The following is a 13,596-nucleotide window of genomic DNA, read 5'->3' on the forward strand; positions in this document are numbered from 1 at the left end:
ATATGTAAATAAAAGCATGCGTAATATAGAATTTAAAATGGGTAATTGCATTGCCAAAAGTCGAATGACAATGGGAATTTTTAAAAAAAAAAAAAAAAAGTCCTATCACACAAGGAAAAAAGAAGGGGAAAAGAAAAACAAAAAGAAGAGCACCAATGCTATACTTATAAGGTGACCAAACACCTACAAAGGCAACCCAAAGAACAGGAGTGAGTTGTCAGAAATTGCTTTGCATATATACGTGATGATGAATGAAATGAACTTCAAAATATAAGCAAGTCCCTTCTCGTGCATCAGTAGTAGTTAGCTCTGAATTTAGATACACTGTTCAGTTGACTTGACACAAATATTGAGGGTGTTTGGATATCTATTATTTGGAGTATTATTTGATAAAATATTATAGATAATGAAAAAATCTGTCAGATAACAAAAAAATATTTGGACAACTTTGGTGGCAATTCTTCACTTTCCACGTCCTCATTGCCAGGTTGGACCACGTGGATACATTACTTTAGTCGATATGAGGAGGGATAAAAAAATTGGCCAGCTTTCTCATGCAGACGTACTTTAGCTTCATGCAGCTCAGTGACCCGTAATTTGCCTTGACGAATGCCAGGGTTCTAAACACTGGGGCAAAGCGGAACTCGTCCAAGTTTCATGCAGCTGAGAAGTTAGCCACACAGAGCAACTACTTCCTAAAGGGCCATCAGGCAACTAAGCCATTCGTGTAAACCTCCATTCCCTTTTCCTGCGGACCAGTTTGATGACTCAGACAATGCATACAACTAGAAGAGCATCAGGCAACTAGGAAGTATCCATTGACGGATGTGATGTTGGAGCTCTTGACATCTAAGGTTTATTATAGATTTGCCGCAGACCATAAGATGATGTAAACCTGGGAATATAAGAGCAGATGTTGCAAAAATGCATGCAGTCGTTAAATTCTTGGAGCAGGAGGCAAGCAGTTTGAGAGAAATGAAACATTCAACACACAATACAAACTTATAATTACATTACACAAGCTGGAGCTGCCGTCTCTATCTTTTACTAGCCACCATTTCCACCTCGAAACTAATACGGCAGCTTGAACTAAGTACAACAAAACATACACCTAAAAAAAGGCGGAGGAATATATGTATCCTCTTCCACATTGAACCTATTAAGTTGCACAACTTCCCATAGATTCAGGGTGGTGTTTATTAGTTGGCCATTGCGAAGTTCCAATGTCTACTACCTTCGCCTGCGTGAACCGGCATGCATTTGATTAGCCATTTCTTCTCTCATTGCATTCCAAGCTGCTATCTCATGTGGGGGCACAGCCAATGGTTGTATATTCGGGTATGGATTACCACCAGCTTCGGCTTGTACTTGTATGTCCTCTTGTTCATATTGCATGAAGTGATCATCGGAGGGTTGAGTTTCCCTTAAGAAATTGTGCAATGCACAACATGCAATAACTACATTGATTTGTGTTTGCATATAGGAATATGGGACAGGTCCCTTCAAATACGCAAATTGTTGTTTCAAGACACCAAAAGAGCGCTCAACTACATTGCGAAGTTGGGAGTAACGGGTATTAAATAGCTCCTTTGGTCCTTGGCCTCGACCACGTCCTTGCCCAACACGTGAAACACGTCCTCCTTTAAATGGTGCTAAGAATCCCGGCATCATCTTGTATGCCGCATCCACCAGGTAGTACTTGCCTAAACATAAAAAAATTGTGTGGCTAAGCTTCTGAGTTGGCATATTGAAAATGGTGAAAACTTTAAGGGAGGCCTAAGAAATTCTCATAATTGGGATGTCCATAATAATTCCGACTATTGAGGCTTAAGAAAGAAATGGAAGTGGAATACTTTGGATATCTATTTTTGTGGCTGACAAGGATAGGACACGGGTACGACTCTTTGAAAAAAAATTACTATGCTTCACATATTTGAGAATCTGTTTCGCTTGGTAGCAACCCTGTGCAGAAACTCAAAGGTCAACTCTTTCTACATTGTAAACTTTAAAAAACCTGCCACTAGCCATACGAAAACTGAGACATGTTATTCCATTTTAGTTTGATATGAGAACAGGCACTACGGTCTGCAGTCTAAAAAGGAAGATGTACTACTACAAGAAGACGGGTTTGTATTCCTTAGTCTATTTGCCATTCATTTTTCCTTTCCACCTATTACTGGAAGCACGTCTAAGAATTTATTGAATGCACAATAAAAAATTTGGGAGCAGTTAAGGCCAGACCAAGGGATGCCACTTATAAGTACTCTATGGACAGCAAACACACGTAGGTCCATGTTTGTTCGGCCTAACCAGAAATAAACACAAGCTGTCGAACCTGGGGGTGGAACTGGGAAGTCAGTGTGCATTCGCAGTCACTTTCAAAGACCCGAGCATCGTGTGTGCTTCCCTCCCATCCGGCATAGACATACACAAAGCGCATGTCATGGTCACATACAGCTAAAACGTTCTGAGATTGGGTCCCATGTCTATTAGTGTAGGCCATTTGCTCATTTGTGGGCACCGAAGCAGGGATATGAGTGCCATCCATAGCGCCAATAGCATCCTACATTTTGTTCGAGTAAATCAACTGGCCATTGACATGTACTATTTGCAAATCGTGAAACCTTCAATTAAAAAATCATACAGTGGCTATTACGAACTTCTAAAGCAGCAGTTTGGCAAATATAAGCACCATAAGCAAGACTTGGTTCCGTCTATTAGTGTGAAAGCAATATATGTAAATATTTGCATTGAAATAGCCATCTTTTTCGAAACAATAAATGTTTGAGGAGGTATCCCAACATTAACCTTAAACCAATGATAATACTTGGTACTATATCGTATTCTTGGATGCACGTCATTTGTTTCTCTTGGTCGAATAATCCTTTGCACAAATCTACACAGTCCCAACAACACTTCTGCTACATTTCTGTGGATAGTTTCAGTAGAGTGTTGAAATCTCTCTGCCACTACGCAGGTACGCGTGCTATGGCTCAGCATGACTAGAGTCATAGCCAGTGATTCCTCAATAGACACATGCTTGTGCGGATTTTGCGGGACGTAGTTATTTTGAACCAGAATGTCACAAAGTCTCATGAAATTGTCAACCGTTATTCGACAATTCTCCAATATGCGAAGCGGGTGACCAAGGATTAGCTCTCGCACCCACTTCCAACCAGGCATATCTCCAGTTCGGCAGGGTACTTTGATAAGAGGCCCATCATATTGTTCGGCTTCAGGTGCAAAAAGCAAAATTACTGCAACATTGAGAATTGCCTCATCATCATTCTCAGAACTGGTGCCATACGAAGTTGAGAAGTTTGGGATGAAGTTTGCCATGTAGGAACTGGACAAATGTTGCTTACGGTTTCACGAATGGAAAAGTAGGGAAAAAATCAAGGACTTACTAGTGGAAGAAAGATATACCAAGTTTTGGAAAGCTGGTGAAAGAAAGATGGTTGGTGGATGTCTGTTGCATGGTAGGACTGTATTCTCACCTGATTTTAAAGGGCGAGAATGGACATGAATTTGATAAAAAGCTGATGTTCTCGAAACTAATTGGGATGCACATGGGATCAGAGTTGTCTGTACCCTCACTCGTCAAGTTATTCTCTTACAAGTCCCCTTTTTTAAAGATGTATAAGGCCCCGTGAATTAACAGTAGCTATCTAAAAAAGCTCACCTTTTTATAAGAGTAAACTTCATAAAGACCTACAAGAATGGAACTATTCTTGACAGTGTGCACTTTAAACACTCTGAGAATATCTCGTCTGTCCATGTCAAAAGATCACACATATTGGGTATGTTGGAGTTATTCTCTTTATATGCACAAGATTCGGGTTTCACACATTATTGTCCTTAGAAGTCCCGTTGCTGTAATCATCCAGATATATGTTTATCTCACATAAAGGCAATTTTTTCCAATTCTTTTTTTTATTGAACCAGAGAGTATGCTACTCTCGAGTGCTTTGAAAAATATGCTATCTAATAAAACAAAAACAACACCTAAGCTTTTTCATAAGGTGGGAAGTGAGCATATGCTTCATCTGCTCAGAAACGTGGGGAGGCAATAAAATCAATTTTTCAGGATTTGTGTTGTTCTTTCCATGCCTATTGGTTTGACGTATGCAAATGTCTCAGTTCCATAATGGCTGCACCGAATGTCACCTATGAGTTATGTCAACTTGGCATTGAAGAGCTACTGTAGTACTTTAGTTAGGCTTAAATAGCAAAGAGTTAGCATGTAATACTTGAGTTAGGCGCTACATTGTAGTACTTTAGTCCCAAAAAATTGAATTGAAGCATGTAATATGAAAAGCAGTCGACTTTTCTATTAAGAAAATGCAGCAAATCCTTTATAAAGAAATTCCTATTCAAGCTTAAAATCCAGGTAATACACAAATCCGAAGAGGCCTACTCCTCACATTTCAACTCCTCCTTCAATAATGCGTAAGGAGTCTCTTAATGGCCTGAGCCTAGTACCTCACAATTTTTGCAAGCAGAATGGATACAAGAATAAACAAGAGGAAGCTTAGGCAAAATGAAATTAAAGAATTCAGACGTATACATACTTATGGTTCTAACCATCTCACAAGAAGAAAAAACAGCATGCAATTATTTACCAAATAAGAAATTTCTATGCAACTACTTACCAGTGCTCTTCGAAAAGGAGTCTCCTAGCAACTGACAAATTGAATACTCATACAAAACAGCATACAAAGATAGCCCTAATCTCCGCCAAATTAACAGCCCTTAAATTCATGAAATTAGCACATGCAAATCAATCCAGGTTCAACAACATATATACCAAGTTTATGCCACTTTCAAACCAACATATTTAACAAACTTGCACAGTTAAACATTCCAAAGTTTACACCAAATGACTGCCCGTGGGAGCATAAACAGCACTTATCAAAATACTAAACCAAGCATTTTGGGTCATAGCAAACCCAAGCAAAATCTGATTTTTGACAACCATGAATGGCCACAACATTAAAAAAGAACTTACTAGCCGATAACGAAAATTTATAAAAGTCATTCAACAAATAGTAAACAAGAACTACGGGCAGCCAATAAACACCGAAACTTCACTTCCCCTCCATCTTCGGGATGATAAACATCTCAATTCAGGTTAACTGCTCATCCCTATTGAAGCTAAGAAACAGAGCTCTAAACTCTTCATCCAGCAACTCCTTCAACAAGAACATATGCAGCCGCTTCTCCAAACCCAAGCTTTTGACAGGTTTTTTGGCAGCAGCTATGGAATATTTCTCTCTGGACTCTTTTTCATTTGCCGCAATACAAGAGAATCTGTTGAAATTGCTAAGCGCTTCTTGGTAGTTTTCAGAGCCCGATCGTCGAGACTTCGCACCTCTAGATCGATCATTCTCATAGCTATAAGCACCACTAGAAATTGGACGCTTGCCAGGATTTCTTGGAACAGGGCTGTCTTCATCGTCTGATAAAAGGAAGTGATGTGGAGGGTCAATAACAGAGCTTGAAGCCACCCCTTTCCCCTTGATGTCACTACTGTCCCCCCTACGTCTCCTTACTCAAGGAGGCACATATTGTGGCGAGAGCTGTGCCAAGGATTGAGCTCGACTGCCAGTGGCGTGTTTGCCACCCATAACCGCATCCCATTGCATCACCAAATTAGCATTATTTGGGTGTTGGAACTCCAAATAGTGCTTGTTTATCTATTTGTATGAAGAAGCTAAGTTAGATGCACATTCTATGTACAGCGGGTAGTGCAAAATGTATAAGACAGAGTATGAATTGAAGTACAAGAAACAAAAATAATTCAGGTATTTCCAATTCTTCCAACTTTGAATTCTGTACACAAAATCAATATGATTACATTAGAGCATTTTGTTTTAGTCTCGGACGAAACAATTAGACAGTAAGCTGTTTCACCCTAGTAGAGACGCACTGTTCTGTAATACTATCAGAACTAGAGCAGCAGTAAAATTCCAATAGATAGTAGCCTTTTTCCTACTATGGCTTTCAAAAGCCTACTTTAAAAAGAGCTAATGACAGATAACATGTGTTCTTCCATTCTCACTTTTTCATAAGGAATTGGCATATACGTGACCAAGGTAATTGAGAAAACTAATTATGTAAACGAAAGTCTATAACTACTGCAGAATTTCATGGTTAAGGAAATACAATGGAACATGCATACAATGGTCAGAAATAACCTGGTACAAATAAACCCACTGATCAGCTCTAGCTTGGAAGTATTTATGCTCGGCATCCTACCCTATCCCAGTCTCAGGTTTGGCAGAATCTCCCCGGAGATGAGTGAACAACCTCCATTTCTCCACCATGCGATAGTATTTGGACTGGCATTGGCTTCCAGTGCAATCGAGCCCACACTCTTGGGTCAAGTAGTTGGCCAACGCAGTAAAGTTAGCCAACGTGCTACGAGTTGCCTCCCATTTTCCATTCTGCTGCCACTCCACGTAGGTGCGGACATAAAGATCCTCCTCTCAGGGCAGCCAATATTTTTTGTCAGACATCTATGGAAAAACCAATAAACACATCAGTCTTTTATAAATATGTTGTATGCACAATAGCAGATGAAATAAAATGGCATAGAAAATGATATCTTACGTCAAAGTAGTTTTGTAGGGCCTCGTGAAAGTCGTTAGAGGCACAAGAGGAATGGGCTATGACAGAAGAACTGGGGCTGCGATGGGATTCTGTAACACAATCCAACAATAAGTAAGAAAGGTTCTACATATATTGGATTAGACTATTGGTGCCAAATATAGTGGTACGGCAAGGGGAAAGACTAACCGACGCTTGAACTCTGAATATATGAGTTGCTCACAGGCATAAAAACTTCCTGTAGATCACACATACATCAGCACATCGTGGGTGGTTATAGGGAAAAAATTGACACAAAGCATGGGTAGCAGGATGCCCATAAGTTCATCATCAGACGAAAACGAAGTTTAGAATGCTATCCAAATGCAAATATGTTAAGAATGAGGGAGGCCCATAAATTACTCACACTGTTGAACCAATTGACGAACGTCTTCACCAAGTTTTCTATTTCTAACTGTAAAGCATATTTTGTATTCTATGCCTAAGTCTAAAAAATGACTGTTGTAGGCAAATTGTTTTGACATCTCAGCGTAACTTTAAATAGCAATTCGGATCAACTAGACCGACGACTTGAAAAATTGAAGCATCAGGGTAGATAAGAAAGTAATTCCCTTCAAAAAATTACACAACCGTGAACATCAATTAATGATTCTTCAACTGTAATTAAACGCATATTTGGGAAGAATGCTAGTCACGGAACCCTAATTTAACATTCATGCGATTCATCAAGTACGCAGCAACTTGACAGAAATGGGAGAAATTTTAACAAGGAACTATCGAAATCAAACATGACAAAATTGACCAACCAATTAGACAAGTCTTAAAAAAGAAATTGCCGACCACTGTATGGCAGCTTAACGGCGTATTGCAAGGGCAAGGAAAGCAGGGAATATAAGAGCACTTAACTCCTTCCTTTCTAATGCGTTGAACTTGCAATCGATCGATGAAAGGTGAGCCGAATCACATACTACCGCGCTCCAATTGTAGAGGCGCTTCTGTAATTGCAGATCGAAACCTTTGCTTCACAGATTTATAGAACGACGCGCTATTCCAACCTCGCACGCGAAGTGAAATTTGCTATCACTTCATGGCAGAGGAATCAATTCCGCCGGCGCTTGGTAGCAGTAGACTCAGTCTTCCTGATAGTTTCCAAAGGCCTTCATGATGTAGTCGTTGAATAGGTTGGATGATGAAGTAATTGCTCAGCGAAAGAGCTGCTCAGCCGAATAAGTTCTCTGACGAAGGCTTTGATGGAGCAGCTTTCCCTTTGCTTTACTCAGACGGAAGGTGCAACGGTACAAAATATGTAACTGTAAGCAAGTGAAACACAGTAGAAGTGGAGGGCCCCTGTCGGTCAAGACTTGTTAACTCCGAATCGGTACGCCAAGTATATGTCCACGTGGGCCTACACTTCAAGCATCAACTAGATTTGGTTTTGACCATAATGTCCATGCTGGAACATACGAGATGGAATGTACATGTATATTATTCTGGTCTACTCTTTGTTATCCAAACACCAATTTGACATATTTTTTGGAATAAGCCAAAAAATGCCTATCCAAACATACTCATTATCGTTTGGATAGGGTATTATTTGAAATATTATTTGGAATAATTACTATAGCACTTTTTGTGATATGATGTATGTGAGATAAAAAAGTGATTGAAAATATAAAAAGGTGGATTGGAAAATATGTTTATGATGCAAGCGAAATATTATTTGAGATATTGGAACTATCCAAACAACTTAAACACTAAACCCGAATGAGAAAACATAGAATATAAATGCCAAATTCAGCTTCGACATAAACAGAAAACAGAAAAGGAAGTGCCAACCAAACCAACTTCAACTACTCTCAATTCTAGAAACTATTTCCCCCATCCCGAAACCCGTGAAGTTACGTTTGGACTAAGCCTCCATTGCGGCTTTGGCAATCTGAACAGCTATGTAATTAGGAAAAGTTGCAGGTTGAAGGAAGATTAAAATACAATCGGATTGCAAAAGTGTGATAGACTGCGTTACAATAGATTCCTGCAACGACTGCATGCATCTATGTTGTGATATTGGAGAATATACAAAAGTCGAGGGAGTTTTTTGACCAATGCAATTTCTCCTTTATATATAGAGAAGAAAATGAGTTGTGTCATAGGTTAGCAAAATTCACTTTAAAACGATGTATATTGGGAAACAAATTTCTTGGGTTGAATAAAAGATCTAGCACGAAAGGATTGTGATAAAGCATGCTTGCATTATTAAGTTTAAATCGATATAAATATTATCGTTTTGACAAAAAAAAAAAAGTAAGACTAAGCCTCCGTTGCGTGTTTAAAGAAACAAAAAACACATATAAGTACTAAAAGTACATCTAAATTGTTTGATAGCTAATTTTCTATAACTTAAAAGGAGTCTAATTTTTTATAACTAAAAAGTATTTTTGTTAAAAGTATTTATGTCAGAAATATGATTCTTTGTAAGCAATCGCAAGTCGCAACTCGAGACCTCTTAGTAGCTTTTCGTCAAAGACAGCGAGAAAATCTAGAAACTAAACGCTTTCACGAAAAGCCTGGGAAGCACTGATGAGTCTCGTGAGCCTTGTTCCGTAACGCCTCTATATATTTGATTCTTTTCAGGGAAGCCGTCCTTCGCCACTTTTGTAACGGTCCAAAGAAACCCATCCTTCTTGCTCGTGTCCCTTTTTTTTTTTTGGGCCCCCATATTCCTGTGGTGTTTGCTTGTTCCGAGGAATGATGGATGCTTTTGGAAGAGCCAAAGCCTAAAAGCCTGTCAACACTATAATTAATTCCAATTCACTTGATAATCCTATCTTAAGTATACTCAATTAGGTGAAATCTGCATTTGTGGACAAAAAAGCAATCATTTGGTGAGTTTTTAAATATATCCTCGGTTACTTGGTTCTGAAATTTGTCAAGTCATCAGGCAGAAAAGAGGAGTTGCTGATGATGATGCATGATTATTCCTGTTCTCAAAGTGGTGTAGGAAAGAATGCGGATCAAATTATGGATGGATTCAAAGCTTTTAAAATAGGAGAAAAGAAAGCTGGATAAAGTTGCTCGTCCTAAAATAATTGGTACCACTTCAAAAGAAAGAGGATAATGTAGCACAGCCTTCTATGCCTTTCTCATGAGACTGGCTGTTACCTATCCTTTAGTTTTGCCTTTCCACGAAGGAACATCACCTCCAAATACACGGCCTCTTTCGAACAGTAGTTGTTAGTGTTGTTTTTTAGATCCGGATTGGACCAACTGTTCTGACTCAAAACCGTCAAAAATCAACCAAGCCAGTCACCTAATTCGATTGCTTGAGTTGGTTTTCAAACTTTTCTTTCTTTTTTTTTTTTTCAAGCATAATTTGACTTACCTAAATTATAAAATTTTTATTTATTAATAGGAATAGAAACGCCATCAATTATTATAAACACCAAAATTACTCGTATCCGTAAACGATCTCTAAACCAATAAGTTTTATCCCTATCATCTCATCGATTTATCATCAGCGATTGTGACTTGTATTAGAAAGCCATATTCCCAACAAAAAGATCTGAAATTGGGTATGGTTTGTTTCAATTTAGTCTTGCAAGTAGTTTTAGAGAATGTACATATTTTACTAAGTATATATTTAATTGCAAGCCTAATATTTTTGGAACATTTTGTACTGTTTGCGGAAATATAACCAAGAACTTAATTTCAATATTTCTAAAAAATTATTAAAATATAAAATAATTATGACATCATACTGATGTCAGCGAATTTTTTAGAATGTTTCAACCAATCCGATCAGTTAACTTCTGATCCAATAGTTTAGTTGAGTTGACATCCGGTCCGAGTTTAACACCATTGCTTTTAAATCAGGCACCTTCTTCCCTTTGATGATTTTTTGACTATTTAACTTAAATAGTTTCCCTAGCAAGACTAGATTTCACTTCAGCATTGATTAAAAGACATAACAAAAAACTTCCCCAGGCGTAACCAAAAACTAATTTCCAATCCTAAAATTCTTAAAAAAGAAGAAAAAAAAAAAGGGGGGCTCTATCTACACCACTGGCTTTTAAATGAATCTACAGCCCATGCTGTCATCGAAAGGCTTTCATGAAATTTTAGCTTCAAGAAAAGGGTGCAATAGATATTTCAACCACTCCGTCTAATAGAATTTGTATTATATATAAAACTCTTTCAATCGTTATTTTGTATTGTTTAGAATTTTTAAAATTCGTGAAAGTATCTACAAATTAAAGGTGAAAATTTACTAATAAAGAAATAAAATGATAATAAACTCAAGAAAGGTAAGAGTAACATGTAACTTTCAAAATCATAGTCACGTCGACGAAATCCCTATCTTCCACTAATGACAAGTGGAAAGCTAGCTGGAGAATGGAACATCATCACCAACCACATTCTTCTATATAAAGTCACTCCTCCTTCTATCGGACTCCTTCACCAACCAAACTCATAGCATTTGTATATAAATCACATTCCCCATTAATCGAAGGCTTAACCAGAGAGAGTAATGGAGGGGAAAGAGGAGGATGTAAGGCTGGGAGCCAACAAGTTCTCAGAGAGGCAGCCACTGGGGACCTCAGCACAGACCAAGGACTACAAGGAAGCACCACCTGCTCCCTTGTTTGAGCCTGGTGAGCTGCAGTCATGGTCTTTCTGGAGAGCAGGCATTGCAGAGTTCATGGCGACTTTCCTATTCCTTTACATCACTATCTTGACTGTAATGGGGGTGGCAAGGTCTAATAACAAATGTGCTTCTGTTGGTCTCCAAGGCATTGCTTGGTCCTTTGGTGGCATGATCTTTGCCCTTGTCTACTGCACTGCTGGTGTCTCAGGTACATACGTAGTCCTAATTTCATTGCATGGTCTTACCCTTCTGGAAGCAACAATCTTACTATACATGGTACAAGCAGTTGAAAGTACAATAGTTATCCAGATCATATGGTCATCTGAACTTTCGCTTCAAACATACACAAGATGGCATTTTTCATCTGCTGTGCTGTCTTCTTATAGGTTAAAAACTTGGGTAGAACTGTACGTAGTTTATCTTGATTTTTACTGCTTGTACCATGTGAATCAATACCTGTACCCTGTAAAAGACGCAAGGATTTAAAGCTTTGATCAACTTGTAGTCTAGATCTACTTGCGTGTTATCCATTTTGAGGTTTTCTTTCTTTGTGTCTTTCTTCAATAATTTCAGTTGCCTAGTTGCAGTAGAAATCAGAATGATCTTCTATACACTATTGGTCCTGGACTTGGTCGTTTATTGTTTCAAGAATTGTTTTTAGGGAGAGCTAAATTAATTTGCAAGTTGTAGCACTAGTTTTGAAACTTGTACAAAATATGAATTTAGGATGAACGGATGTGGATTTCGCATTTTCCTCGTTTCTTTTCAAACTTCTAATAAATTTTAGGGAGTAATTCAAAAGAGATTAGTATGTTAACATTCTTCTGTTTTTGCAAGATCCATGGGCTGGTCATTAAATTGGCTTTACATACTTTGACTGCTTTAAGTTCTTCAAGCTTCACTGGACTTTTGCTTGCAATGATATGTTTCTTTTGTTTGATCACGATCAGGTGGACACATAAATCCAGCAGTGACGTTTGGACTGTTCCTAGCCAGGAAATTGTCCCTAACCAGGGCAATTTTCTACATTGTGATGCAATGCCTTGGCGCAATCTGCGGTGCCGGTGTGGTTAAAGGGTTTCAGCCATCGCTATATGAGAGTAAAAATGGAGGTGCAAACTTTGTGAGCCATGGTTACACCAAGGGCGATGGGCTTGGTGCTGAAATTGTTGGTACATTTATTCTCGTCTACACTGTCTTCTCCGCCACTGATGCCAAAAGAAACGCAAGAGACTCCCATGTTCCCGTAAGAGCTGTGCTGCTACTATTGTATCTACATAATCTGCACTGTGATTCACAATCATGTGCGACGTGTAACTGTTAAATCTGTTGCATTTTTACATCTAAGTTCTCATGACTTCGTGCAGGATCTATCATTGAAATGATGGACAATTATTTCTAGTCTTATAGGATATTCTAAATTTAATTGCTCATCAATATATGCGGGCGATTAGAGCAGATAAATGGACAGTAGTGCTAAATCAAGTTGAATTTTTATACACTTTAAAAGCACATCATGTGAGTAGTATGTAACTTTGCTAATATTAATTTTCTTTTGTTCTTGTTTTGTTGGAATACTGCAGATTTTGGCTCCTCTCCCCATTGGGTTCGCTGTGTTTTTAGTTCACTTGGCAACCATCCCCATAACAGGAACTGGCATCAACCCTGCCAGGAGCCTTGGAGCTGCCATAATTTACAACAGAGACCATGCATGGGATGGCCATGTGAGTTTCCATACAACAAATTAATACTGCTACTTAATCATCCTGGTTCTTCCATATATACTGAAACATTATTGTCTTTGCAGTGGATCTTCTGGGTAGGACCCTTTGTAGGGGCAGCACTTGCAGCACTCTATCATCAAGTTGTAATCAGAGCCATCCCTTTCAAGAGCGGAAACTGAAACATGCATGTCACCTTTGTTATTGTATTTAACAGTTTCTTGACCGTCTAAGTTTATTTTTACTGTAATCTATGGAGGGTCTTTATTACTTGTATTGGTGTGAATGAGGTTGGATTGAGTAATTAACATTAAATTAAAAAGAAAAGAGAAGAAAGGGCAAAAAAAAAAAAAAGGTTGTCGGATTGTATCAACTTCTTATTTGTTTTTTTTTTTTTTAAAGTTTGATTCCCCTAGTATTTTTACTTCGGTCATTTCCTATTTTTTGGCCTCTTCCTTTGAAGAAGAGAAAAAAAAAAAAGAAAACCTTGATTTTATTTTACTGGAATATATATTTTCTTTGAGAGATATTTCTTCGATTCTAATTGATTTGATTTTATTGGAATATATTTTTTTCCCGAGAAATCACTTGCATTCTAATTCTGTGAGATTTCCTATCGCCATA

General features: G+C 38.2%; 2 protein-coding genes and 1 long non-coding RNA gene across 3 annotated transcripts; 1 reads left to right on the forward strand and 2 right to left on the reverse strand.

Annotated features, from left to right (window-relative positions):
• Nucleotides 1-849: 849 nt before the first annotated feature.
• Nucleotides 850-2,548, reverse strand: LOC113724704 (protein ALP1-like). The gene is made up of 3 exons (XM_027247580.1): nucleotides 2,311-2,548; nucleotides 1,235-1,703; nucleotides 850-895 (listed from the first exon to the last, which is right to left on the reverse strand). The coding sequence occupies exons 1-3, from the start codon at nucleotides 2,546-2,548 to the stop codon at nucleotides 850-852; spliced, it is 753 nt and encodes a 250-aa protein (XP_027103381.1).
• A 2,288-nt stretch (nucleotides 2,549-4,836) lies between these two features.
• Nucleotides 4,837-7,941, reverse strand: LOC140035449 (uncharacterized). Its single transcript, XR_011839676.1, has 5 exons — nucleotides 7,516-7,941; nucleotides 6,799-6,847; nucleotides 6,613-6,701; nucleotides 6,198-6,518; nucleotides 4,837-5,696 (listed from the first exon to the last, which is right to left on the reverse strand). It is a non-coding gene; the product is annotated as an uncharacterized lncRNA (long non-coding RNA).
• A 3,095-nt stretch (nucleotides 7,942-11,036) lies between these two features.
• On the forward strand, nucleotides 11,037-13,345 carry LOC113728077 (probable aquaporin PIP1-2). Its single transcript, XM_027252563.1, has 4 exons — nucleotides 11,037-11,459; nucleotides 12,202-12,497; nucleotides 12,835-12,975; nucleotides 13,059-13,345. Exons 1-4 carry the CDS (start codon nucleotides 11,135-11,137, stop codon nucleotides 13,152-13,154), a joined length of 858 nt encoding a protein of 285 aa, XP_027108364.1. The 5' UTR covers nucleotides 11,037-11,134; the 3' UTR covers nucleotides 13,155-13,345.
• The last annotated feature ends 251 nt before the right edge of the window (nucleotides 13,346-13,596 follow it).

Source organism: Coffea arabica, chromosome 2c, assembly GCF_036785885.1.
Source record: "Coffea arabica cultivar ET-39 chromosome 2c, Coffea Arabica ET-39 HiFi, whole genome shotgun sequence".
Taxonomy (NCBI): domain Eukaryota; kingdom Viridiplantae; phylum Streptophyta; class Magnoliopsida; order Gentianales; family Rubiaceae; genus Coffea; species Coffea arabica.